The sequence below is a fragment of the Pituophis catenifer genome, unplaced genomic scaffold (assembly GCF_029215685.1).
Source record: "Pituophis catenifer annectens isolate HBS135680 unplaced genomic scaffold, rPitCat1.0.hap2 SCAF_9, whole genome shotgun sequence".
Taxonomy (NCBI): Eukaryota; Metazoa; Chordata; class Lepidosauria; order Squamata; family Colubridae; genus Pituophis; species Pituophis catenifer.
The window spans coordinates 5,969,978-5,997,006 of NW_027256889.1; the positions used below are offsets into that span (position 1 = coordinate 5,969,978).

The window sequence follows — 27,029 nt, forward strand, 5'->3', positions numbered from 1 at the left end:
TTCAAACAGTAGCTATATGAACGATCGTAAGTCGATATTTATACATATTTTCTAGTAATAGTCTTGACTTCCCATCTAATAGAGGAGGAAGATAGGATAAGTTGCTATATTAATTTCTACCCCAAGTACTGGATGTACCATATTTTTCGGAGTATAAGATGTACCTTAGTTTTTGGGGAGGAAAATGGAGGGGGGGAGGAATCTGCCTACCAGGTATTCATCTGGCTAGTCCAAGCACATTAATTCGCTCGCTGGTTTTGAGGTTGGGGCTGTGCTTCTAAAGCACAGCTGAAAATCGGAGGGAGCAGCAATTAGAAAAGCAGGCAAAGCACGGAAGATCACTTTGCTCGCGTTGGGGCTGAAAAACAGCTTCAAAAGCACAGCTGATCCTTGGAGGGATTTTCAGTGACTTAAAGCTGGCAAAGCGCGGAAGGGGTAAGAGAAGGCAGCAGCTGTTCCAGGTAGCCATTTTGGGCACCACGTGGGGTTACATTCGGAGTAGAAGACACCCAAATTTTCAGCCTCTTTTAGGAAGGAAAAAAGTGTGTCTTATACTCTGAAAAATACGGTAGTTGTCAATTACCAAATAGACAATTTTGTCATCCAAATGAGATTCTCCCCCAGCACCCGGTAGTCACAGAAACCACAATGCCCTTGCATCACTCTGAATACAATTTGCTTCAGGCAGGCTGGACAAATATTTGGTAAGGGAATTTGGACTTTGGATCCCGCACTGCCTGGCAAATCAAATTAAGATAAACAATAAAAAAAAAAAATTAGGCAAAGCCTGACTGAGGGTGAAGATTTTGGAAACCCAGTGAGTTGCATACTATAAACAAGGATGATGTTCGAAACAAGATTGTACAACTATTTTAATTGGTCATGCAGCAAATTACAAACAGGCAACCGTTTTCAATTAACTTGTGGCATGGCTAAATGTACAGCGTGTAGAACTTTTCATTGCAGTTTGCATTGTGCAGGCAATCTACCCCTGACCAGTGTTTTTAATAACTCTGTAACTTGACCTACTTCCAGGATAAACAAATTTAAACAATGACTCTTACAATCGACAGAATTCGAATTCTCCTGGACAGAAAACAGCTCTCTTTTTAAGCATGTGTACATCTGGGGAATTCAAAGAGGTTTTAGGCACAGGATGCGCTTTCCTGAACAGGCCAAGCTGTGTGAAGCCTGTACTAGGATGAGATGCGTTTGCTCTTTTTCCCTCCCCACAGAAAAATAAACTAGCTTCCCACTATATAAAACCAGTATTGTAAGCCAGGATCCTAGCGAGTAAGCAAGCGTTTGATTCCTCTGTAATAATAGGAATTGCTTCATACAAAGAACGTTGATTTCTCTGTAATAATAAGGAACTGCTTCGTGTAAAGAATGACTCACCAGTATCCTCTCAACCGTACCAAACTTTTAAGATGTGTGGACTTCCAACTCCCAGAATTTCTGGGAGCTGAAGTCCACACATCTTAAAAGTTGTCAAGGTTGAGAGACACTACAATGTGTGAATGAGCACTGCAAAGGGGTACAGGCTTAGTTAGCACTGACTTTCCATTTCTTTAAGTTTCTACAGCCAAATCTTGCTTGGGTCCTTCCAAAAAAACATCGTCGTTGCCGCCACCACCACCACAGGACACTATGCCAAGCAATCTTTGCTCTCGCCTCATGGTGTCCTATTGCAGGGACGCTTCCGTGACTTTTCCTCTCCACTGCTTTTAAAGTGGGGCAAAAAGGTTGTTGGCCCTTCCTCTCTCCCCCACCTTCCCCAAATCAATCTATTCCACCATCTCTAGTCCTTCGAGAAGGCTGCCAGCAGCAGCCTCTCTGCATCCCCGGACAGTTCCATGACAGCTTGTTTCAGCAGGTTGTAAACCTTCTCCACCGAGATCGTGGCCTCCACTTCGCCTCCTCGGCCCCAGTAGGGCACGTAGCTCCACGCCCAGTTGCTCCACGAGGGAGACTTAACTATGAGGGTGAGCACCTCGGTGGGTTCCATTGCCTGGGCAAAACGACTTTGGATCTGTTCCTGAAGCCGGTCGGCTACTTTGCCAGTACACCGGGCCGTGTTCGCGACGGACATTTCATTCAGGCCAAGGTGGATGCAGAAGCTGGCGATGATGGCCAGGAGCTTCTCAACCACAGTCTCATTGAGATTGTCCACAGAGGAAAGGCCAACTTGCAAGGTCTTCCCCCACACGTCTTTCATCAACACTTTGCTCTTGAGCCTCACCAGCTGGGAGAAGACGGTCGGGATCGCTCTCCTCAATGCCTTCCTCTTCAACTCGGAAGCCTGTTTCTGGAGCTCTTCCCGAAGGAGAGGGAGGTCGTAGGCTTCAGCCATGAAGGAAGAGACCAAGAAGACCGGACAGTCAACACCATCGTTCTTCAGAGCTTCTACGCAGTTCTTCCGGATCTGTTCCTGAAGTTTCTCCTTCAACATGGGTTGGTTTTCAGCTTGGGCCTCCACGTCTACGTCTATCTTGTTCCTCACAAAGAAAGACTGTTTCCCTTCCGAAGCAATAATTTTGGCCAGACAGCTGTGGATGTGCTTGTAACGCTCCGAGGCCACCAGCAGGAAGGCGCTGTAGCGGCTGAGGTCCAGGCGCTTCACATCACCCTCCATCAATCCCACTCCCGGCAAATCCCAAAGGAACATGTTAGGGACGGATGGGAATGGGTAGGCTGTGACTGTCCTGGTGGTCTCGGCCACTCCGGTCGGGGCCGCCCCTGTCTCTTCAGAGCCTACTCTTCTCAGCGCATTGATCAGGGAGGAGTTGCCCGAGCCTGTTTCCCCAATCACAGCTACATTCAGATGGATTTGCGTGGGTTTGGCCAGCATATCCTGGATTACCACTGGGACTTCAGCCAAGCTGTTGAACTTGCAAATTTCAAATAGCTCCTTGACTATCTTTTGACTCACTGCGTGGAAGTCCTTCAGATTTCCCTCATGGTGCCTAGGAAGAACCAAAAGCAGAAATATACTGTAAGCATAATACATTGTCTTCCTAAAGTCATTAGTTGCAGTTACTACACTGGGCATGTCCAATAATAATGTCCCTGCTATCAGAGGACTTTTCTCCTCTTTTGATGTTTGTCATTCTTTAATTTTAATTTTTTAAACCCTAATTTAATTCTAACATTATTTTAATACATTTTTATTGGTCATATTATACTGTACACCACCCAGAGCCCCTCTTTGACACCCAGGTGGGTGGTCGGAGCTTTGCTCTGCCATCGCTACCGGATCACCGAACCACCGGCCAAGATCGCTACCAGATCAGGCGATCCAGTCTGATCCGGGAGCATTTCACCCCTGCTTGAGATGTATATTTCTCACTTGTACGTCTGCCTAATCGCTTGTAATCCCTAATTATTCCACCACCAGGAGAAGCATTCCAAAGGGCAAGGGACCAGGGGAAAAGGAAAACATAGTCACAGTCCCATAATTTCCCTCTTAGCAACCTTAATAGTTCACTTAATAACAGCTGCCAGTCCCAATTCTGGCTCCTAAGCAAGGATGCTAAAGAAAGTCAGCGTGTGAAAGTTTTATGCTAAATTATAGGATTTTTTTCCTACTTTCCTTGATAGTGTTCTGTTTTAGCATGTTTAATTGACTTCCATATAGAAAACAACTAAGGAAAAAAGGACATTAGCTCGACAAGACAGAATGGCATTGTACGGAGATGCAAGAGCCGGACAACCTCTTCTTTTCCAGTCCTGGCAGAGAAGTCAAAATGTTCTGATCTAAGTCAGACCCCTACTTTACCCCCCCTCCCCCTTTACCTTTTCAAGTTGAGCACTTCTCCTTCCAAAGTATCCTCGAACCAAGCAAAATCGTATCTCTCCGTCTGCAGCCCAGACACCAGGAAGATCTTCTTGGACTCCAACCCATCCTTGGTCAAGGTCTCGGATAATTCCTTCCGGATCTGATTCATCTGCTCTGCAGGATTGTATCTGTATTGAAGGCGCCTTGCAGCTGTGTGCAAATCCAGGTCGATCTTGGTGCGAACCACGAAGAAAGCTTTCTTCTTTTGCTTGATCGCCTTAAGGACTTGTAGGTGAATGTCTCTGAAGCCCCCGGTTCCTACCACCATCACAAAGCAGCTGAACTGCTGTAGGTCACCCAGCTTCTTGAGATAGGCAGCCGGTTTCTCGGAGGCCTCAAAGCCGGGTAGATCGTGCAAGATGAGGTGAGGGAAGGTGGGATGAACGTGGGGCTCTGCGGAGAGCGTGGGCTGTTGAGCTTCCCGGAAGTAAGCATAAAGGTTTGTCACTCTGCGGGGCTTGCTCAGGAGAGCCTCAACCAGCATGGTCACCCCCGCACGCTGCTCTCCTAGGATCCCAACCTGGACCTTGAAGGAATTCAAAAAATCCAGCAGTTCCTGGATTTGAGAGGCAGCTGCGACGGAGTTCTGGGCCAGATATTGAGCCTTGCGGTTCCTCAACTGTGCTTTGTCTAAATAGGGAAAGCTGGCCATGGCTGAACTGCAGGAAGAGAAGAGAGGAGGTGAGTGTTGGCCCCGGCAGGAACCTTTTGGTGAGAATCAAGGCTTCACACAACCACGGATTGCAGGTGTTTCTCAACTTCGGCTATTTGATGATGGGTGGACTCCGACTCCCAGAATTCCCTAGCCAGCATGGGGAATTCTGGGAGTTGAAGTCCACAAATCTTAAAAAGTTGCCAATGACACAACGATGCTCCGGTCCCATCTCTGCTTTCCTACGACTGCCCTACGCAGCAGGCCTTCCGGCATCACAAGTGTCACAAGCAGAGGAAAAAAATCCATCCCTGCAACTTTTTAGGATTTCTGCCTAGTTCCCTGCTGGCTTTCAGGTTGGGAGACCAGACCCGGCAACTCACTTCCATCAAAAGCCACTGGACAAGCTGGATTGGTGTGGGGTGCGGCAGAAAAATATTAATATTTATTTAAATTTTAATCTGTTTTTAAATTATTGGGGTGTTTTAATCTGTCCGGGCCAAAATGATTTAATTTGATTTTATCTGGTTTTTAAATTTTGTGTATTTATGTATTTTATTGCTTGGCTGTTCACCGCCCTGAGTCCTTCGGGAGTAGGGCGGTATACAAATCAACTAAACTAAACTAAACTAAACTAGTATTTTTAATATTCAAAGTTTAAATTTGTTTTAAATTGATTGGGTTTTAAACCTGTCTGGGCCAAACTATTTAAATTTGATTTTATCTCTGCTTTTTAAATTTTGTATGTATGTATTTTATTGTTGGCTGTTCACCGCCCTGAGTCCTTCGGGAGTAGGGCGGTATATAAATCAAATAAAAGTAAAGTAAAGTAAAAAGAGGGACCCCCCCCCAATAGACGGAGCTTAAAAGAAGTTCTCCCTTGAGAGGGGTTCAAAGACCCTCCCGCTCCAGACCCTGCTTTGTCTTTTGCCCGGTAGCCCCCTCCCACCCCCGTCCTTCCTTCCTCCCTCCCCGTTCAGCCCGGGATCAGCAGGAATCGAAAGCTACCGCCTCCCGACCGCGCCTTAGCGGGGCGGGGGGGGGGGGGGGCTGCCATACCTCAGACGACCTTGAGGGGGCAGCAAAGAGATTAGGGAATAACGCCCATCCTTTGGGTCGCCCGCAGTTATGCAGCTCACACCTGGCAGGTGGTCAGCGGGGGCTTAGCAAGTCTTCCTGCCCGTTGTTGTTGTTGTTGTTGTTTTTTGGGGGGGAGGTCGGGGATTTCTTCCCCCCCCGCTCTGCCTTTCCAGGTGAACCCCCCCTCCCTCCCTGCAGCCCCCCCACCCCACCCCCTTGGCCACTTGCCCGGATTTGCAGGGCAGGAGCCGCTCACCTGTCCTCCCAAAGGGGATCCAGGCGCAGCTGGGGGAGAAGAGATCCTTGGCCAACAACAAGCCCACGCGTGGGCAGTCCTTCCCCTCGGGCTGTGTGTGTGTGTGTGGGGGGGCTTTCCTCCCCTCCCCACTTCTTCCGCGCCGGGGAGCCTCCGACGCGCTTCCCGAGCGAACCGTGCGCGCGATCCAGAAGCCGCTTTTGGCAGCTTCCCTTCCCTTTCAGTCCTCCCCCGCGTCCGCCCCCGGTTCTGTGTGCTCGCACCGCGGCGCCGCAGAAACCGCCCCTTGTGACGCGCCCGGGGAGGAGGAGGAGGAGGAGACCCGAGAAAGCAAAGACCCCACCAGCCCGGGAGACCCAGCGAAGGGGGGGAAAGGGAGGGTCGGCTCGCTTGCCCAGGGAATCCGGACTGCGCTGCGCTGGGCGCCCGACCTGCTCTCCGTCCTTCTTAAGGGGCGCCCGCTCTGCAGGTAGGTGGGGAGGAAAGGCGGTTGTTTGCAAAGGGCCGGATGCAAAAGGCTATTGGCCACTCCTTTCGTCCAACCTGGCTTGAGCCACCTAGGTTAAGCCTGGCTAGGTGGCTCCAGCCTGGCTAGGTGGCTCAGTGGCTAAGGCGATCCGAAAGGTCGGCAGTTCGGCGGTTCAAATCCCTAGTATAGGTCTCCTGCGTGAGCAAAGGGGTTGGACTAGATGACCTCCAAGGTCCCTTCCAACTCTTATTACTGTTATAACCCCAACCGGAGTTGTTGATCGTCTTTCCGCAAGGCAGGATGGCTGAGCCGGCAGAACCTGGACAGCTCCCTTTTCAGCGCTTGGCAGCCCCAGGAACAAACCTCCGTCTTTCCAGCTTCCCCCCCAACCCACGTTACAGAACAGGGTTTCTCTGACTTGGCAACTCTGAAGAGGACTTCAACTCCCAGAATTCCCCAGCGAAGCATGGAAGCCCGGAGGGAAAAAAATAAATAAAATCTGGTCTAGCTATTAAAACACCGGGCTAGAAACCAGGAAAGGGGGAATTCTAGTCTGATAGGAAAGCTGGGCCATTTATTGGTAGACTGGCAACATAAATGAACGTTTCAACTAGATGAGTGGAACCCAATAAATAATAAAAATAAAATAATAAAATAAAATATAGTAAAATAAAATAAAATAGTAAAATAAAATAAAATAATAAAAAATAGGCACCTTCTTTCACATGTGGTGGACATGCCCGGAAGCGAAAGGATATTGGAGTAAGATCAGGAGATGGTTACACGAAATAATTGGGGAAGATATTGAACTAACACCAGAGATTTTCCTCCTGGGAATAATAAAGAAGCCATATATAAAGGAAATGACACATTTAATGATCCACATAATCACAGCCGCTAGATTGGCATACGCACAGTTTTGGAAAGAGAAAATTCAACCACCAGAAGAGCTTACAATTAAGAAAATACTCGAGTGCGCAGAGATGACTAAATTAACTTATGAATTAAATGATGAAAAGTCAGTATACTATATGGTGTGGGAAAGGTGGTACAAGTGGTTGCATGACAAAATGGAAGAAAGATCAAAGGTGTGTTAAATATTGGTTAAAAGTGAGTCAAAATATCAACAAGTATTATTTATGTAAATAGTTAAAACACTGCATATCCGATACAAATTGAAAATGTTTATTATATTTATGTGTTCTATGTTATTGTTTGTATGATTGTTTTGTTTGTTTGTTTGTTTGTTTTTCTCATTTATTTCCTTTTTGTTCTGTAAAAAATCTCAATAAAGTCTATTAAAAAAATAAAATAATAAAAAATAAAATAAAAATAATAGAAAGTAATAGAAAATAATAAAATAAAATATAAAATATAAAGTAAAATAAATAATAAAATAAAATAAATAAAATAAAATGAATAATAAAATAAAATAGAAATAATAAAATATAAATAATAAAATAAAATAAATAGTAAAGTAAAATATAAAGTAAAATTAATAAAATAAAATATAAAACAAATAATAAAATATAAAATAAAACATAATAAAATAAAATATAAAATAAATAATTTTTTTAAAAAATAACAAAAAATAAAATAACAAAAATAAAAATGTGAAGGGTATGTAGCCATTTCGCCCCCTTGTGGTGCACCCTGGATAGCGCAGACAGTGTGAACTAAAGGAACTAGCAACTGTTGGCAGCCAGACTACTCCCGTAGACTTTCCTGGCTTTCAAAATAAATGGCAATGAAACCTTGGGCCAATCTCCAGGAGACGTGAATTCTAGTCTTACCACAGGTGTGAAAGCCACCTGGAGGACTTTGGGCCAGTCATTCTGTCTCAGCAAAACCCAGTATGTAGAGGAGTTGTGGGGGTAAGGAGGAAGGAAGGGGTATCAGGTATGTTTGTCACCTTGATTTATTTGCAAAAACAGAAGAAACAAGATAAAATCTTTTCTAAAAACCCCTGATTTTTTTTGTGGCCATGTCTTGCTTGCATCATGACCTAATTTTGATTTGTTGGTCTTGCTGAGCAATGAAAAACAGAAGAAGCTTCAACAACAACAACAAAGAACAATAAGCACTTTGTTGTAAGAGAGGTGAAAATGTACCCATCCCAACTTTTATGGGCATGCAGTGAAATTAAAAGAAATTATGATGATCCTTGTCGTGCTCTTGGCCTGTGGCCAACTGTGTTCAATTCGATAATCGATATTTGCGACTGAGCGCTTCTTGAAATATTGATTAGCCAAGTCTAGGATTTGATTTTAGCTTAAAATCTCCCCCTCTGACCTTTTGTCTTTTTCTTTAAAGGTTTTCAGCCTGCTCAGAAGAAAAGTTAATCTTTGTCAACACGTCCAAACATGTCCGTAAAGACCTCTCCAAATTCCACTCCGGGTTCCCCCGATTGCGGGGATGTTTCTATCATCTTCGTGGGGAAATCCGACGTCGGGAAATCAGCTCTTCTTAATGCCGTACGACAGATGACTGAGGATGATGTCGGATCAGCCCCTGTGGGGGCTCCAGTGAAATCTGAAAAGCCCATCATGTACCCTGACCCGACTTTTGATAATTTACTGCTGTGGGAGCGGTCGATGGAGGGCAAAGGCCACGCGGATCAATGGATGAGAGAGGCCGACCTGATTGTGTTGGTGACCGACGACAGGTTCGAGGATTCTCACGGCCGCCTTGTGCTGGAGGCTCGGCAAGCTGGCAAAAAGGTTTATTTTGCCCGGACCAAGGCTGATCTAGAACTTCACACTCTCAAGCGGTTGATGGGGCAGCGTTACGATCGGTCGGAAGTCATCCAGGCCCTCCGGGGGGCGTGTACTGAATCCCTGGGGACCCTCCCTCTCGTGGATCCCTTTGTATACCTGATCTCTGCTTTTGAGCCTGGCGCCCTCGATTGCCCCCGGCTGCGGGAAGATTTGCTGAAGGACCTGCACCACTATGAAAGGTTGGTATGACAGCTTCGAAACGGAAAAGCGGAGTTGCTCTCGAACGAAGGCGAATAAAGGTAGCCCTCGACTTAACGACTACAGTTGAGCCACAATTGCTGTCGTTAAGTGAGTTTTTGCTCCGTTTTACGAGCTTTCTTTGCCGCAGTTGAATCACTGCAGTTGATGAGTGACTTAACCCGGTGGTTAAGGGAATCTGGCTTCCCCATCGACTTTGCTTATCAGAAGGTCGCAAAAGCGGATCACATGACCCCCTTCCCCCCTGGGGACGCTGCAACGGTCATAAATATGAACCAGTTGCCCAGCATCTGAATTTTGATCACGCGATCGTGGGGATGCTGCAAAGGTTGTCAGTTTGAAAAACGGACATAAGTCACTTTTTTCGGTGAGGTTGTAATTTTGAACGGTCTCTAAATGAATGGTTGTAAGTTGAGGACGACCTGTATATGTCTCCCAGGATAATGTTGCAGGATTCAATCTGAGTCGGTCACCAGGTCCGGAGGTTTTCTCTTGTGAGCTTTTGGACTCGTGCTGGAGCCCATCGTCAGGGAACTTGTGATGACCCGGGGCGTGACACAATGGCAACACAGCCAGAGAACCGATATGAGTCCCTTTATTATCACCAACTGTGCCCCCAATGTCCCTTTCAACTCTCCGGCCTGGAGAGAGCTCTTCCACCAACCTTTAATAGTGGTTTACCTTTCTGGCATTGAACATAAACACGTGTTTTTAAATCCAGGTTCTCCATCCATGCCTTTTGACCATCCCTCTTATCTTTCCACACAGGGTGCAGAAGCCCACTCGCTTCGGCTTCGAAGAGCCCAGCGAAAAAGAGATTGCCGAGATCCAGGAAGCCTATGAACTTGGGGGTCTCTCCGAGGTGGTGACCCGAATCCAGTGCAGTTTGGAAAACATCTGGAATGCCCAGCTGGATATTGCGATCACAGGAGAATCGGGCGCCGGGAAATCCACCTTTGTTAACGTCCTGAGAGGCATGGGTGATGAAGAGGAAGGGGCGGCCGCAACAGGCGTGACAGAGACCACAATGAAGCCCACACAATATCCTTATCCTGGGCATGCCAATGTCATCCTGTGGGATCTCCCCGGTATAGGAACGCCCAACTTCCAGGCCGATAAATACTTAGAAATGGTAGAGTTTTCCCGTTACGATTTCTTCATCATCCTGGCTTCCGAACGGTTTAAAGAAAACCACGTCCGTTTGGCCCAGGCCATTGTCCAAGAGGGAAAGCAGTTCTACTTCGTACGCACCAAGATAGACAACGATTTGGAGGCTGAGCGGAGGAAGAAGAACCCACCCACGGAAGCCGAAGTTCTGGAGGTGATCAAAAAGGATTGCCAGAGCAAGCTTTCCAAAGCTGGGCTGAGCGATGCCAAGGTGTTCCTTCTCAGCAGTTTTTACCTCGACAAGTTTGACTTCCAGGCTTTTGAGGAAACTCTGGAGCAAGAACTGCCCGCCCATAAGCAACAGGCTTTTCTCCTGTCTCTGCCCAACGTCTCCACGGTGATCATAGAGAAGAAGAAGAAGGTCCTTCAGCAGGAAATCTGGAAGGTGGCTTTGATTTCCAGCTTGGTAGCTGCTGTCCCTTTGCCGGGCCTGGCCTTCACCTGTGACGTATCCATTTTGCTCAAGAAGTTGTCCAGTTACCGGCAAGATTTCGGCCTCGATGCAGCATCTTTATCCCGTCTGGCTGAACGATCCGGGAAGTCCATGGAGGTCCTGAGAAAAGAAGTGCAGAGTTGTCTAGGCCGTAGCATCAACAAGGATTTGGTGATCAATTTGCTGGGAAAGGCCACCGGAACAGGCCTGATGGTGGCCAACCTTTTCCTCCATCGGTTCCCGATTTACGGCGCCCTGGCCTCTGGAGGTATCTCTTTTCATACCACCTATTCCATGTTGAGACAGTGCCTGGAAGAGCTGGCTGCAGACTCCCAACGCGTCCTTATGAAGGCCTGTGAAAGTCACGTCTGATGTGGCTTAAGACAGTTTACCCATCTGGTCCCCTCCAGCTACAGTTCCCATCATTCTCAGCTGGTCCGGCTTTTGGCTGCAGTAGAAGGACTTCCCTTGTTCCCATGCCTGATCTTCCCTTGTCATGGAGGCTTCCTTCCTCTTAGCTTCTATCACTATAACAAGCTACTCAGCGCTGTGTGGCCTGAAAAATCTTGAGGACTAGAAACAAGCATTTGCTTTGGCTTTGATGTTCTGGAAACAAGATTTAGACGAACCACTTTGTCTGGAAAGGTTCCATCGGCCCTACAGTTATTTATTATTTTAAATGTATTTGTTCCTCTCTTTTCTGGCATGGACATACTGAGTTTGAATGAAATGTAAGGTTTTTATGGCAAATTGCTGCCCTAGCCTTAGGATGATTAACCAGAAATGTGGAAGGAGGAGGGGAAAGGAGTGGAATGACATCTAATCATATTTTCCAGAGTTAGATCCAAATGTAAGCCATAGAGCTGTCCAATGGGAAGGCTTAGTTGGAGCACAAGGTTGAATGTAAGATTCCCCTGTTGCTTTATTTATGATGACACTCCCTTGGCTGGCCACTAGGGGGAGGTGCTGTGTGTTTATTGGAATTAAAAAAAAAACAGGTCACATGGCTGGCTGAGGAATTCTGGGAATTGAAGTCCACACTTGAGGTTGCAAAACATTGATTTAGAATACAGGTTGAATTGCAATTGGTGTGTGTCTGTTGGAGGGGCATGCGTGCGTGCATCAAATATATATATATATAAAATCACATGCTGTGCAATGGATCAAACAAGATCTTTCCCTCTCTGTTTCTTCCCATGCTGTAGAAATGTTTCCCAAATGCCATTAATAAAAAGATAGTAGAGAAATAACAATTATGTCTCAAATAATTCTTTGAAGTGCCATCCCGTGTGGACATCCCTGGAACAGTTTAGTCGTGTCTCCTAGATCAGGGGTCTCCCACCTTGGCAACTTTAATACTTGTGGACTTCAACTCCCAGAGTCACCCAGAGAACTCCACAAGTCTTTTAATTAATTAATAGAATAACAAAGGGACCTTGGAGATCTTCTAGTCCAGCTCTCCGCGCAAGCAGGAAAATACCATTTCAGACAAATGGTTGTCCAATGTCTTCTTAAAAACCTCCAATATTGGATCACCCACAACTTCTGGAGGCAAGTAGTTCCACTTGATTGTTCTGTCAGGAAATTTCTCCTTAGTTCTAGGCTGGTCTCTCCTTGATTAATTTCCATCCATTGCTTCTTGTCCTGCCTTCAGGGGCTTTGGAGAATAGATTGATACGTCAATCGAAACATTTCCTCCTCTGCATAGAAAACGCAAAAATTAACTTTCTCAAGACTTTATTTCTAGGCCCAAAGATATAAAATATTTCCTGTGTTATGATAAACTTTCATTCTGAGGAGAATGAAAGTCTCCTCAGAATGAAAGTTTATCATAACACAGGAAATATTTTATATCTTTGGGCCTAGAAATAAAGTCTTGAGAAAGTTAATTTTTTTCCATTTTGCTCCTCGCACAAACATTTTCCTTGGATGGCTAGGTGGCTCAGTGGCTAAGACACCGAGCTTGTCGATCAGAAAGGTCCGCAGTTTGGTGGTTCGAATCCCTACTGTAGGTCTGCGTGAGCAGGGGGTTGGACTAGATGACCTACAATACTCTCCAATCATAGCATGACTCAAAGCAAGCTATAGTTAGAGTTCATTGCGGTCTGAACTTATGGAAATTGTTTGGACTGGAACCTGGGACTTGTTATGACATCCTAATTCATAAAATTCTTCAATTTGGTGGTGTTATGGATTGAACTTCTATCACTTGACATTTCGAGATGGAATTTTGACCAGCCCTAAAGGTTTTGGAATCTGGTGGGATTGGAGAAAACTCCTAGGGAGACATTCTGGTTGGATTCACACAACCTATTTAACCTTACACTCCAGAGAAGAAAGTGTACTTGTATTCACCTAATATGCTGTGGTCAAGCAAAACCATAGGATGGTTTAATGTAATATCTGGTTTATTTATTTACAACTATTTGAACTGTATGCCTCTTACTCACTAGACTAGACTAAGTCACTCTGGTTCACTAAAGGACACCAGACTGGTGCTGAAGACAGCACGTAGCTTCTTGGGCCCAGCTGAATCACAAATGACTCAACATCAACCGTTTTAACTCAGTTGAGTTATGTTGTCTGAACCTCAACTTCCTTGTGTTAAAGTTTCAAATATCTAGTTAAAAGTTAGGTTTCCAGAGAAGGTGCTGTGAAGCTAAACTTGACTGATTTATGCTTTAAAAGCCTTCTAGGAGTTATTCTGGAGAAGATCTGAACCTTAACAGAGCAGTCGAAGGGGCCAACATTGATAGACATTTACAAGATTTCTTGCTTGTTGGCCAAGCGGTTGAGTGTGTTGCAATTTAACCGCCTGTTGTCTGAAAATACTGTGTCCTGTGGTCTAACTGAACCTAAAGGTTGACTCAGCTTTGCATCCTCCTGAGGTTGGTAAAATGAGGATCCAGACTGTTGGGGTGACGGGTCCTTTATATTAAGTTGCAATCTGTCATTATTCAATTATTCCATGTTTTCTCTTATATTCCCCCTTTTCTTGCTTCAATCACTTATTCTAACTTTTAATCATGTCGCCCTTTATTAAAAACGTTCTCCTACCTAACTTCTAGTCATGTCACCTACCTAAAAAAAGAAAAGAAAGAGAGAAAAGAGGAAAGACAAATCAGAACAACAACAAAAAAGAGAAATCATCTATCCATCGTGTCTTGCCCACTTCAATACTTTAATTGCTATGCTTTTTTTTGACTTGCCTTGAGAGAGCTCTTTTGAAAGGGTATTTAAAAATATAGGAACAAATTAGCATGGCATTGAAATTGGATTATTCATTGAATGCTGGAGAAGCAGGAAACCCCACCCCTCTGCTTATCCCTTCAAAGGAGGGGCAATCCAACCGTCCTCCTTGGGTTGGCCATATTTCAGTAGGGATACGTTCCAGGAGATCCCTTTGTCTCATCAAGATCATCAGTTGCTGGTAAGTTAATACGAACGGGCGCCTTGCCAAATCATTTTCTCTAGCTTCTTCTTTTGAGCAACCTGAAATGCTTTGCTCAGGTTTTAAGCCTTTGAATGTCTTTTCTTAGAGTTTGTTTGGATGTACTTGATCCTGTTTTTTTTATAAGGAATGGTGGGTAGATGGGGATGAAGGAGGTTAGGGGTGGTTTGTCTCCAGCAGAAAAGTAATGAGGTCAGTTTTGAAACTCTTAACTTCTTTCTCCTCGCTCTTCATGGACAATTAATTTGCTATGGATCAGGGGTCTCCAAACCTGGTAACTTTAAGACTGGTGGACTTCAACTCCCAGAATTCCCCAGCCAGCTGGCTGGGGAATTCTGGGAGTTGGAGTCCACCAGTCTTAAAGTTTGGAGACTTTTGCTATAGATTCTACTGTCAAGGTCCTGGGGCAGAATACGGCCCCATCCAGTAGATACTTATTCCCGAAACCGATTGTGGACAAATTCCTTGTCTCTGAAGCACATTATAATTTGCTGCATTTCCCTCTTCTCTGATAGAGTGGCTGTGATGGATAAAGGATCCATTACAATCTTCATTTTTTGTCTTGGGATGGGTAAGTGCAAATTATTTCTCCCTGTTGTTTAGTCTATTTTAAACTAAAGTTGTCTGGATGGTTTATTTAATAAAGGTGAAGATAAAATCTTCATGTTGCTTTCCGACAAAACTGAAGAAGCTTTTTGGATGAGAAGCAAAACGTCTTCAAAGAAAAGCAAAAGTCCAGTTGTCTTTTGAAAAAGCATCTTTGGAACAACCATAGCTGAGAATCTCCATAGATACTCCATTTAGGAAGGTTGCTGCAACCAACCAGACCTTAAACATTCAGTGAGACTCCCCATATATACAAAGCAGCATCTTCTGTATCAAGCTCAATATAAGAACACAGGAAACAAAATTCATATTAGTCAAATCAACTCTCTGCTGGTTTATGGATGACTGTAATCAGAGGTGGTATTCAGCCGGTTCGGATCGATTCAGCTGGTTCGGACTGATTCAGCTGGTTCGGACCGGTTCACCTGAACTGGTAGCGGAAATCTTCCCCTGCCCACCTGGCCCAGCTCTATGTCATCTTATTTAGGCACGTTTTTGCGGCTGTGCGCATGCGTAGGAAGGCGCATGTGCCAGCAAAGCACATGTACAGAAGGTACATGTACAGAAGGTCAGGTACATGTATGGACATGGTCTTGCTCACATTTGCGAACCGGTAGGGAAAGTAAGTGAGTATCACCTGATTGTAATGCACAAACCAGAAAAAAAAAAGATTATTTCAATGGTTAGTTGAACTTTATTTGGATTTGAAAGCAAAATATCAATCATATTACAATAGGGTAGAATTGAGAACAAGGAAAAAAAATAGGTGATTAGCGAATTATTGACTGTTTCCTAATATGATTTGATTGCTTATTTGTACCCTATGTCTATCATTCAGTGTTGTACCTTATGATTCTTGACGAATATCTTTCTTTTCTTTTATGTACACTGAGAGCATATGCACCAAAGACAAATTCCTTGTGTGTCCAATCACACTTGGCCAATAAAGAATTCAATTCAATTCTATTAGAATTGGAATGTTTTAAAATGAAATTTTCATTGAGGATAAAGCATAGAGCAGATCTAAGACATTATGTATTAATGCAATCAGGGGAACTGGTGAAGAATATTAAAATGGAAACACAAATCAGCTTGGGGAAACTGAATTAATGGCCAGATAATTAATGGTCCCCTAGCAATAACGATACTTCTTGTCATTTCAGTCAACCACAAGCCTAGGAGGTATTCCGATCAGTTGGTTTAACTCACTTCCCCAGGGAAATTATTGCGTGAACCAAACCAAACCCCTTTCTCCTCAGAGGATGAGAAAATAATGTCCTAAAACAGTGTTTCTCAAACTGTGGCAAGTTTAAGAAGTATGGACTTCCAACTCCCAGAATTCTTTGCGCTGGCTGGGGAATTCTGGGAGTTGCAGTCCATACTTCTTAAACTTGCCAAGGTTGAGAAATACTGTCCTAAAACATTTTGTAGATATAGATCTCCCGAGAAAGCCTGCATGACAGCATGATCAGCTTATTTATTTATATTTACAATAGTGGCTAAAATTGTGGAAACCTTCTGGGAAAAGTGTATTTTTGAGGGTTTTTTTTTTTTTTAAAATTTGATTTATATGCCGCCCTTCTCCGAAGACTCAGGGCGGCTTACAAAGTGCTCAGCAATAGCCTTCATCCTTTTGTATATTTATACAAAGTCAGCTTATTGCCCCCACAACTGGGTCCTCAATTTACCTACCTTAGAAAGGATGGAAGGCTGAGTCAACCTTGAGCCTTGGAGAGATTCGAACCCTGCAGTAATTGCAGGCAGCTGGTCTTAATAACCAGCTTAATAACAGGGGTGCCTTAAACCCCTGTACTACCAAGGCTCCAAGGTTTGATGGCTAATAACACCACTTTTTTTTGGAGTTTCAAGATACTCCTATTCCACTCCTGGAATGGCCTGGGAATAAACCAGACCTTCGCCCAATTGAAAACCGATGGAGCCAACTAAAGAAACTGGTTAGTCAGAAGCGACTCAGCAATAAAACCCAGTTAATAAAAGCAATCATTCAATCAATCTTGGTTTCACATTAGAACAGCTGCAGAATTAAAAGACTTGATTCACTCCATGGGAAGATGTCGTAAGGCCGTAATTCATGCTAAAGGTTACCCAACGAAGTATTAACTGACATGGGGATCATTTTTGTATATCTCATTTTTTCTACTGTTTCCCTTTTCTTCTTTATACTGTCACTGCTATTCTAATAGCAAATCCTTCATAAAAGTTATTGCATTACATTCTTGATTAAATGATCTTTCCATTGATATATCATTTTATGGTACTACTCCAAAAAAAGAAAGTGTTGTTATTAGCTAGTTTTAGAAAATACACTTTCCCCAAAAGGCTTCCACAATTTTGGCCACTACTTTAGGTGTATATAAAATTGATTTGCCTCCCGCCTCTTAACCAACGAACCCGAGAGGCTAAATGCACCACTTAGCAACACATCCTACGAATGTTATCACTGCTTTAAGAGGGCTGCTGCATTCTTCCAAATTGGTGCGGTAGGAAAGTATGGGAAACTGTCATTCCTAAAATTCTGAGTTTGGAAAGACCGGATTACGCAAGGCAGATAATGAAGCACCCAGCCAAGAATTCTTGCAAGTCCAGTCCCGCCGTATCTGGAGAACGTCACTTTGGAAAGATTGTGAAATTTCATTGTTCGGTGGAATGTTGATTCTTCTTCTTCAGCCAATAGCTTGGAGTGCCATAAGTGCTTAATTAACGAAGGGAACTGCTCTAAGGCTCCAGTGGAAGTTTGCAGGCCCAACCAAAACGCCTGCTTCACAGTGATCAAGAAGTACCATGGATGTAAGTCTTCTTCTTCAAAGGGTGGTGTCTGTGTGTGGGGGGAACTCTTGAGTCGGTTTGTGACTCCTGGGATCTTCCTGAGGAGATTTCAGATCTTCCTCCTAGGTTGAGAGAGAATGACTAGTTTAGACTAGTCATCCAGCTGGCTTCACGAACAGGCTTGATCTGGTTGGTTTCCAGATCTCAATCAATCAAAACTCAATCAATCAAAACAGAGCTGGAGGGGATCTTAGAGGTCTTCTAGTCCAGCTGCCTGCTCAAGCAGGAGACCCTATCCAGTGTTGGCGAAACTTTTCAGCTCTGAGTGCCGAAACAGGAGCACGCACATGTGGGCAAGCCCCGGAAACCGCAAGAGCAGCTCCCCGGCGTGAATGTGCGCGCCGGGAAGCTGAGCTTCCGGTTTCTGGTGTGTGCATGCGCAGCGGTCACATGATCTTCCAGTTTCTGGCACACATATGTGCACGAAGGCCAGCTGGTCAACTAAGGAGACTTTTTTTGTTGACAGTTACAACAATTAATCAGTGGAACAATTTGCCTCCAGAAGTTGTGACTGCTCCAACACTCTGCCTAAGCAGTGGGTTGGACTAGAAGACCTCCAAGGTCCCTTCCAATTCTTCTATTCTATTCTATTCTATTCTATTCTATTCTATTCTATTCTATTCTATTCCATTCCATTCCACTCCACTCCACTCCACTCCACTCCACTCCACTCCACTCCACTCCACTCCACTCCACTCCACTCCACTCCACGTTCTATTCTATTCTATTCTATTCCATTCCATTCCATTCCACTCCACTCCACTCCACTCCACTCCACTCCACTCCACTCCACTCCACTCCACTCCACTCCACGTTCTATTCTATTCTATTCTATTCCATTCCATTCCACTCCACTCCACTCCACTCCACTCCACTCCACTCCACGTTCTATTCTATTCTATTCTATTCTATTCTATTCTATTCTATTCTATTCTATTCTATTCTATTCTATTCTATTCCATTCCACTCCACTCCACCTTTACGACCCAGTAAATCACATAGTAGATTGCAACCAACTGCACAAGATGATTGTGCAACTCCAAATAGACTCTTCAGAAAATACTTCCATCCGATGGTAAGTAACCTCATGATTTATTATTTTCCTTGCAGTGGGCGCAGATACAGCAAAACAGGGCTGTGGATCCTCAAACGATTGCCGTAGGTACCCCATGGGCACGAAGGGCTCCTTGTTCCGAACCATGTGGTGTTGTTCTTCAGATCTTTGCCAACCCATCCATTTGCCTGGTACGTCAAAGGGGAAAGCCACAGAAGCGTGTCTGGAACCCAGAACGCAATACTTCCTGTGTCAGCCCTGAAGCCATTTTGGGAGCATCTTCCGGGCTGCCACAGCGAGGCCGGTTGGCACTGTGGGAACGTGAGGGGGGAGGTAGAGATAGTTGGGGGTGACGTGTAGCCAAAATAACACTCTTCCCCACGAGAGCCAAGGACGTCCTCACCAGGTGTTTGAAAGGCGTGGACTAAAGCCAGCTGAATTGGGGACTGTGACCTGATTGGACCAAGTGATGGACATGTGACCTGGGGGAGGCAAGAACTTTGGGTTTTGATTTGGGTAGGGAAAACCTCAGGTCCTTCAGAGTCGGGTTTTCCCCAGCTGTGCCAATATGGCATTCCTAATAAACTCTTACTTTGAGGAAACGTCAGGTCAACTTCAGAGTTTTGATTGTGTTGGATCTGTTACTTGGAACCCTGACATCTTGAGGAGGTCTAGGCGAGTTGTGGGTTTGTGATTTTATAGCACAATGATTTGGGGACCATGAGACCTACAATAGAACACGTCAACTTTGGTGGCAGTGAAATAACACAAATTCAGTCCAAGATGCTGTAGGTCAGGGGTTACCTGACCTCTGAGCTGTGGCCGGTGGTGGGATTCAGCTGGCTCAGGCCGGTTCAGGCGAACCGGTAGTTAAATTGCTGGCTGGCCCCACCCCTTCCCACCCCGCCCCTTCCAGGAGTCCCCACGCGCCCATTTTGGCTCCGAGGTAAGTGCAGGGAGGCCTCCTAGGCCCAAAACAGAGGGTTTTTTTGCGTAGGTTTTTTTTTTTTTAATTTGATTTATATGCCACCCTTCTCCGGAGACTCAGGGCGGCTTACAGTGCGTTAAGCAATAGCCTTCATCCTTTTGTATATTTATACAAAGTCAGCTTATTGCCCCCACAAACTGGGTCCTCAATTTACCTACCTTAGAAAGGATGGAAGGCTGAGTCAACCTTGAGCCTGGCGAGATTCGATCTTACTTTAATTGCAGACAGCTGGTGTTAAATTACAGTGCTTTTGTCTGTTGAGCTAAACCAGGCTCCTAGTTCTAGTACATTTGCCCGTATTTTGGGTGGTATTTGGATTGCTTCCAATGATGGAATTGGATGAGTGAATTGAGCAAGTTCTCTCCTTGCCTGTCATTTCAAACAGTCAACCAAGATGGATCGCAAAATGGGCTGGTGTGCCAAAGTTGCATTGGGGGCCCAGCCGAATGCGGCCTGACGGCCCCTTCGCAGCAATGCTCCGGGAGTGCAGATCGGTGCGTGCAAATTTCCCAGCGTTTCTTTCCAGGTACAAGTGGGTGTCAATTTGAGATGACGTGGCAGGGCACACCACCTTCTCTCTTCCAGTTGGTGGATGGGGGATGGGGTGGTGGTGTTATTCGTGGTTTCTGTTTGTTGCTTAGAATTTTCTACCATTGTGAAAAATAGCTACTTTCCTACTGAAGAAAGAAAAGAAGAGAATTAAAAGAAACCTCTCCCCTTAAGGCAGGGGTGTCAAACTCAATTTCATTGAGGATCGCATCAGGGTTGTATTTGACCTTGGGGGGAGGCGTGGGAGCGTGGCCAGGGTGGGTGTGGCCAGCTCAATGTCACTCGTGTCAGGGGCCTCTGTGGTGGCCTGAGTGCTCTGCCAGCGAAAACAGGCTCCCGAGCTCCGTTTCCGGCTGCGACGGCCTCCTGCAACCCTCTGCCAGCAAAAACGGAGCTCAGGAGGGCTGCATGCAGCCCTTGTGAGCTCCGTTTTCAGCTGCAACAGCCTCCTGCAATCCGTTGCCAGCAAAAATGAAGCACGGCCCTCCGGAGCTCTGTTTTCATTGGCAGAGGCACCCTGGTCCGGTCCATCACTGTTTCCCGGGTGGCCCCACAGGCCAGATCTAAGCACCCCATGGGCCTGTGGGCCTTGAGTTTGCCTTAAGGTGCAACAGTTTGTTACATAAATGTAGCTCATAAACAGTTCAATCCCTTAGCCGCACTGAAAAAAAAGTAGCACAAATTTAGCAGGAAGCTTTTAATTAAAAGTACAAGAATTCAAAAGTTTTATTTTATTTAACTGGCCAACCTGTGAATTTACTTCTGAACCTGTGTGTGTGTGTGTGTGTGTGTGTGTAAGTAAAATCACAAGGTGGCCAGTTAAATATATATAAAGAAGAATATATGGAATCATTTTTAGTAGAATGCTTATGGAAATCTTCCCAAATTAAAGAAGACTTCTTGCATCATAGAACTCTGGGAACTATTAGGGAGGTGCCGTCTTCACCCGCTTTTTCTCACACAAACTGTTTTCTCTTGCTCCTCTGGAATGCAGCCCCTCCCTCCTGGGAATCCAGACTACATTCCATCCCATTCTGTCACACCGTAAGAGAGAATGATTGAGGGAATTAGGTATGTCTTGTCTAATGAAAAGAAGGACTACATGGTGACATGTTAATAGTCTTGTAGTACTTGAGGGGCTGTCATAGAGAAGAGGGGGTCGACATAGTCTCCAAAGCATCAAAGGGTCAGGAGAAGAAGTAATGGATGGAAGTTTATCAAAGAGAGATCCAACCTAGAAATGAGGAGAAATTTCTGGACAGTGAGAACAATTAATCAGTGGAATGGATTATCTCCAGAAGTTGTGAATGCTCCATCACTGGAAGTTTTCAAGAAGAAACTAGACAACCATCTCTCCAGAATGGTATAGGGGAGGGGTGAAATGCTCTGAAATCTGCTACTGCTTCGCTTCGCGCATGTACCAAACACACACTTCGTGTGCATGCGCACCACAGACGTTAGCACGCACCGCTGAAAAAAGAGGATTAAGAAGCCTTTTCTGAGTCTTCAAAGGTTAGTAGAACAGCAGGGGCGGGGAAACAGCTGTGCCACGCGATTTAGATTAGCTAGAAAGCAGGATTTCCTGCTTTCTAGTGAATATAAATCATGCGGAACAGCTGATCGTCGCATAGCTGATTGTCGGAAATACCAGTTCGCCAGTAGCAATTTCTTACTACTGATTTGGGCGAACCGGTCCTAACTGGTAGCATTTCACCCCTGGTATAGAGTCACCTGTCTGAATAGTGGGGTTGAACTAGAAGACCTATATTAAGATCCCTTCCAACCCCCTTATTCTATCTTCTACAAGTATTGCTAAAGCACTTTGAATAGACTATGATAAATTATAATCCTGGTGCGTAAGAATCATTGGATGATTGTTCTCTTCAGGAGAAGAACTAGAGCCCATCATAAAGGGATGTGGAAATAGCTCCTTCAAAGATCTGCAGGTGCTCTACCAGATTGGAAAGGACTTTGCTTTCCTTGACCAAAAAGTCTGTGGCCAATCCAACTGCAATAATAGAAGTTTTCCAGGTAAGTCCATCAAAGTCATTGTCCTTTTTTTCATCTTATTCTGTCATATTGTCAAGTGCCCTGAATCTTTTGAACTGGAGCGATATAGAAATAGAGGCATGAATAAATGTAAATATAAATAGCTACCTCTCCCTATCCAGTCCACCACGAGATGGCAGTAAAAAGGTATGGAAATGTAATGAATTAATAATTTACTCCAGTGTTTCTCAACCGTGGACTTCAACTCCCAGAATTCCATGCTGGCTAGGAAATTCTGGGAGTTGAAGTCCACCCATCTTCAAATGGCCCAGGTTGAGAAACACAGATTTAATTCTACTCTGCCTGGAATCGTTACTAAAGTCAGATGGAGGAGTAATGATTGTGCAATCTCAGCAATGAACAATTTATTTACAGATAATATCTTTTTGGAAAATGTGCCTTTGTTTTAAATTATCGTAAAACAAGCAGAGAGTGTTGCTGAGAGGGAAGAGGGGAACGACTATCTCTGTTTATATATCTGTATATGCTGTGTCATTGTTAAATAATGTTTTTTTTTTTTTTAATGGAAAAGAAATAAAAATAGAGGCAGGAAGGCAGTTCAAGTCCATATAGTTTAAGGAAATGCCACTTTTTGGCAAAAAATCTTGTAAATCACCATGGGTTGACCCAAAATATGGGTGGTATCCAAAATACAGTCACATGACCACAGGAATGTGACCTGGCCCATGGAAACAATTACAGTGAGAACAATTAATCAGTGGAATGATTAATTTGTGGGTGCTCCAACAAGTGTTTTTAAGAAGAGATTGGACAACCATTTGTCTGAAATGGTATAGCGTTTCCTGCTTGATCAGGAGGTTGGACTAGAAGACTTCCAAGGTCCCTTCCAACTCTGTTATTCTGAAACTCGAGAACCGTGTTATAAGTACCTTTTGGGAGGGGGGGTTGTCAAAACTTTGAATGGTTGCTAATCAGCTGTAAGTCGAGAACTCCCTGTACTGAAAAGCAGCAACTGCATCGTTTTTTAGAACATTTTCCTAGAAAGCAAATTCATGGTTTTGGTTTTGCTTCATTTTAATTGGCTGTAGGCGATCTTTTGCGGCACCGTTATGTGTTTGCGTTTGTATATTCGTGCCTTTTAATTTATCAATCCACCTAAAGTTATTTGAAAAGAAAATGTGGGAATGGATGAACGAAGACAATAAAGATCAGCTTTTGTACTAGGATCGGGTTATAAGCTAACCGCAAGTAAAATCTCTACAAATTGTTTAACTATCTTAACTTTCTCACTTCTTCCATTTCATCTGCTTTCCTTCAGGCTTCCTGGTTTAGAATAGAATAGAACTCCAAAGGACCTATATTGAATAACCTATATTATTTGAGATAAGTGACTGTCTAGTTTCTTCTTAAAAACCTCCAGTGATGGAGCGCCCACAATTTCTGGAGGCCAGCTGTTCCACTGGTTAATTATCCTCACTATTAGGAAGTTTCTCCTTAATTTCAGGTTGCTTCTCTCCTTGATTAGTTTCCATCCGTTGTTTCTTGTCCTGCCCTCTGGTGCTTTGGAGAATAATTTGACCCCCTCTTCTTTGAGGTATTGCTATCATTGTTACCCCTAATTCTTCTTTTCTCTAGACTAGCCAAACCCAAATCCTGCAGTCGTTCTTCCTATGTTTTAGTCTCCAGGCCTTTGATCACCTTAGTTGCTCTTCTCCGAACTTTTTCCCAAAGTCTCAACATCTTTTTTGTAGTACAGGGACCAAAATTGGTTGCAGTATTCCAGTTTCTACTTGTCATTGGTAGAAACCATGATCAACTCCTTTATTATTTTTTTCCCTACCTACAGAGATCCTTACGGGACAGCCCAATGGGTTACAGTGCTATAGTTATAGTGGTTCGGGCCGTGAAGAGAGCACCCTCCAGAAACAGCAAATTTTGAGGTGCACCGGAGCCATGAACCGGTGTGTCCGTATCATAAAAGGAGGTAAGGAGGAAGACTTACAAGATTGAGCCGATACAAAAGACAGAGAAAGAGAGGGGGAAAAAAATACATCTCCATACAGGTCGCCCTCAACTTATGACCATTTGTTTAGTGATTGTTTTACATTATAGCAGCACTGAAAAGGTGATTTATGACCAGTCCTCACACTTATGACTGTTGCAGGATCTCCATGATTAAAATATGGGAGCTTGGTAACTGGCATGTATTTATCATAGTTGCAGGATCTCCCTGTCTATGCCAGCCAGCCAGTTAGCCTCTCCTTCCATCTACCCCATCCTTCCATCTATCCATCCATCATCCACCCCATCCTTCTATGTTTTCATATATTCCTCCAGCCATTCCTCCACCCTCCCCCATATCACTCCATCCATCTATACATCCATATATCCATCCATCCATCCATCCATCCATCCATCCATCCATCCATCCATCATATCACCTCATCCATCTACCGGTATACATCCATATATTTCTCCATCCATCCATCCATCCATCCATCCATCCATCCATCCATCCTATCACCCTATCCATCCATCCATCCATCCATCCATCCATCCATCCATCCATCCATCCAATCAATCAATCAATCAATCAATCCATCCATCCATCCAACCACCCATCCCACCATCATATCACTTCATCCATCTATACATCCATATAGCCATCCATCCATTCATCATACCACCTCATCCATCTACTAGTATACATCCATATATTTCTCCAGCCATTCATTCATTCATCCATCCATCCATCCATCCATCCATCCATTATATCACCCTATCCATCCATCCATCCAATCCATCCATCCATCCATCATACCACCTCATCCATCTACCGGTATACATCCATATATTTCTCCATCCATTCCTCCATCCATCCATTCATCTATCTATCCAACCACCCCATCTCTCCATCATATCCCTCCCTCCATCTATACATCCATATATTCATCCATCCATCTATCTATCCATCATATCACCTCATCCATCTACCAGTATACATCCATATATTTCTCCAGCCACTCTATCCATCCATCCATCCATCCATCTATCTATCCAACCACCCATCTCTCCATCACATCACCCCATCCATCTATACATTCATATATTCATCCATCCATCTCCAGATATCAAACAGGCACTACCATTTCTGTTAAAATGGTGCAGCCAAATGATTGTGTGACTTGCAATTTAATGCTTCTTTTCCCACCTTATGTGGCTCACTAAATTTTCTTGAGATTCTTCTTCCTCTCTTTCTGTAGCGGCTATAATTTTCACAAGGTTGCTAGCCTGACTCTCAACCCTCCTCCTTTCTCATCCGGGCTTGGGACCGGCAATGGCAGAGTCAATATTGAAGATCCCTTGCTACCCAATATATTACACAGCATGGGAGGATCTAATGCTAAATGCTTTCCACCTCTGGCATCCATCTTCTGCAGAAGCCTATGCAATAGGTTTCTTTGAGAACAAGGAATTCTTCTTTTGATGCAATGTAAAAATTTCTCCTGTTGCGGATGGATCATCTCCTCAGCCTCCAGCAGCACTCTGCTGGCCAAAAATGGGTCACACGGAAACCTCACGAGATCCTGCACAGCGCGTTTTCAGCCTCCCCGGCCTCTAGCAGCACTCTGCCGGCCAAAAACGGGCCACGCAGAAAACTCACGAAGCCCTGTGCGTCCTGTTTTTGGCCTCCCTGGCCTCTAGCAGCACTCTGCCAGCCAGAAACAGGCCACGCAGAACCCTCACGAGGCCCTGCACGGCCTGTTTTTGGCCTCCCTGGCCTCTAGCAACATTCTGCCAGCCAAAAACAGGCCACGCAGAACCTCACGAGGCCCTGCATGGCCCGTTTTTGGCCTCCCTGGCCTCTAGCAGCACTCTGCCAGCCAAAAACAGGCCACGCAGAACCCGCACGAGGCCCTGCGCGGCCCATTTTTGACCAGTAGAGTGCTGCAGGAGGCCAGGGAGGCGGAAAAGGGGTCCTGGGGAGACCACACTCAGCCCATTTTGGCCAGCAGAGGCACCACAGGCTGGTCCTTTGTCATATTTCCAGGCTGGCCCCATGGGCCGGATTTAAGGACCCCGTGGGCCGGATCCGGTCCACGGGCCTTGAGTTTGACACTCCTGGTGTCTAGGTTCTCTTGGTGGTTCGATCAGAATAATATGTTTTTAAAAAAAGGAAATGTAACCCCTGCTACATAAACTTTTGTTATTGTTTTCCAGAAAATAAAAGCACAGCCGTGACCGTCCAGAAGGGCTGCGCCACAGAATCCATGTGCTGGAGAGACACAGATATATACCTCAGACTGAAGGGAGAAAATTCTCATGCCGAATGTTGTAAAAGGAATCTTTGTAACAAAGCCCACAGTCCCACCAACCCAGAACTGGTGACAATTCTCAGTTTATGCTTGGTGTTTACGGTCTATCAATAACCACGCCTGTTTCATCGATGGGTTCAGAAATAAATTTGGGACATTCTGGTGGTGGGGTTAGTTTTTGGTTTTGCCCCTGCCGTTCAAATGCATAAACTTGGTTGCTTTTCTAAAAATGTTGCTTTTCTTTCTCCCATTTTTGCCCCCTGAGGAGGTGAGGTCTCCTTTGAATTGACCTCGGCTTCAGGTGAGGTACGGATATGCAGATTTCTGGGCATCCCAAA

The 27,029-nt window shown here is 44.7% G+C and overlaps 3 protein-coding genes across 3 annotated transcripts; 2 read left to right on the forward strand and 1 right to left on the reverse strand.

Annotated features, from left to right (window-relative positions):
• Positions 1-867: 867 nt before the first annotated feature.
• LOC139320951 (interferon-gamma-inducible GTPase 10-like) lies at positions 868-6,043 on the reverse strand. The gene is made up of 3 exons (XM_070949511.1): positions 5,827-6,043; positions 3,796-4,497; positions 868-2,966 (listed from the first exon to the last, which is right to left on the reverse strand). Exons 2-3 carry the CDS (start codon positions 4,488-4,490, stop codon positions 1,802-1,804), a joined length of 1,860 nt encoding a protein of 619 aa, XP_070805612.1. The 5' UTR covers positions 4,491-4,497; positions 5,827-6,043; the 3' UTR covers positions 868-1,801.
• Positions 6,044-6,155: 112 nt separating this feature from the next.
• LOC139320894 (interferon-inducible GTPase 5-like) lies at positions 6,156-12,123 on the forward strand. Its single transcript, XM_070949385.1, has 3 exons — positions 6,156-6,295; positions 8,609-9,251; positions 10,039-12,123. Exons 2-3 carry the CDS (start codon positions 8,659-8,661, stop codon positions 11,240-11,242), a joined length of 1,797 nt encoding a protein of 598 aa, XP_070805486.1. The 5' UTR covers positions 6,156-6,295; positions 8,609-8,658; the 3' UTR covers positions 11,243-12,123.
• Positions 12,124-14,846: 2,723 nt separating this feature from the next.
• LOC139321377 (urokinase plasminogen activator surface receptor-like) lies at positions 14,847-26,805 on the forward strand. Its single transcript, XM_070950053.1, has 7 exons — positions 14,847-14,892; positions 17,616-17,735; positions 18,885-19,019; positions 20,202-20,342; positions 22,253-22,396; positions 24,222-24,359; positions 26,597-26,805. Exons 1-7 carry the CDS (start codon positions 14,847-14,849, stop codon positions 26,803-26,805), a joined length of 933 nt encoding a protein of 310 aa, XP_070806154.1.
• Positions 26,806-27,029: the final 224 nt, after the last annotated feature.

Bases quoted from the DNA above. Each gene is read 5' to 3' on its own strand.
- LOC139320951 (XM_070949511.1), bottom strand. From the start codon at position 4,490: ATGGCCAGCTTTCCCTATTTAGACAAAGCACAGTTGAGGAACCGCAAG. The intron at 2,967-3,795 runs GTAAAGGGGGAG...GGTTCTTCCTAG, and splicing joins GAAGTGCTCAACTTGAAAAG to GCACCATGAGGGAAATCTGA.
- LOC139320894 (XM_070949385.1), top strand. From the start codon at position 8,659: ATGTCCGTAAAGACCTCTCCAAATTCCACTCCGGGTTCCCCCGATTGC. The intron at 9,252-10,038 runs GTTGGTATGACA...CTTTCCACACAG, and splicing joins GACCTGCACCACTATGAAAG to GGTGCAGAAGCCCACTCGCT.
- LOC139321377 (XM_070950053.1), top strand. From the start codon at position 14,847: ATGGATAAAGGATCCATTACAATCTTCATTTTTTGTCTTGGGATGG. The intron at 17,736-18,884 runs GTAAGTCTTCTT...TTTTCCTTGCAG, and splicing joins GATCAAGAAGTACCATGGAT to TGGGCGCAGATACAGCAAAA. The intron at 19,020-20,201 runs GTACGTCAAAGG...CATTTCAAACAG, and splicing joins CCAACCCATCCATTTGCCTG to TCAACCAAGATGGATCGCAA.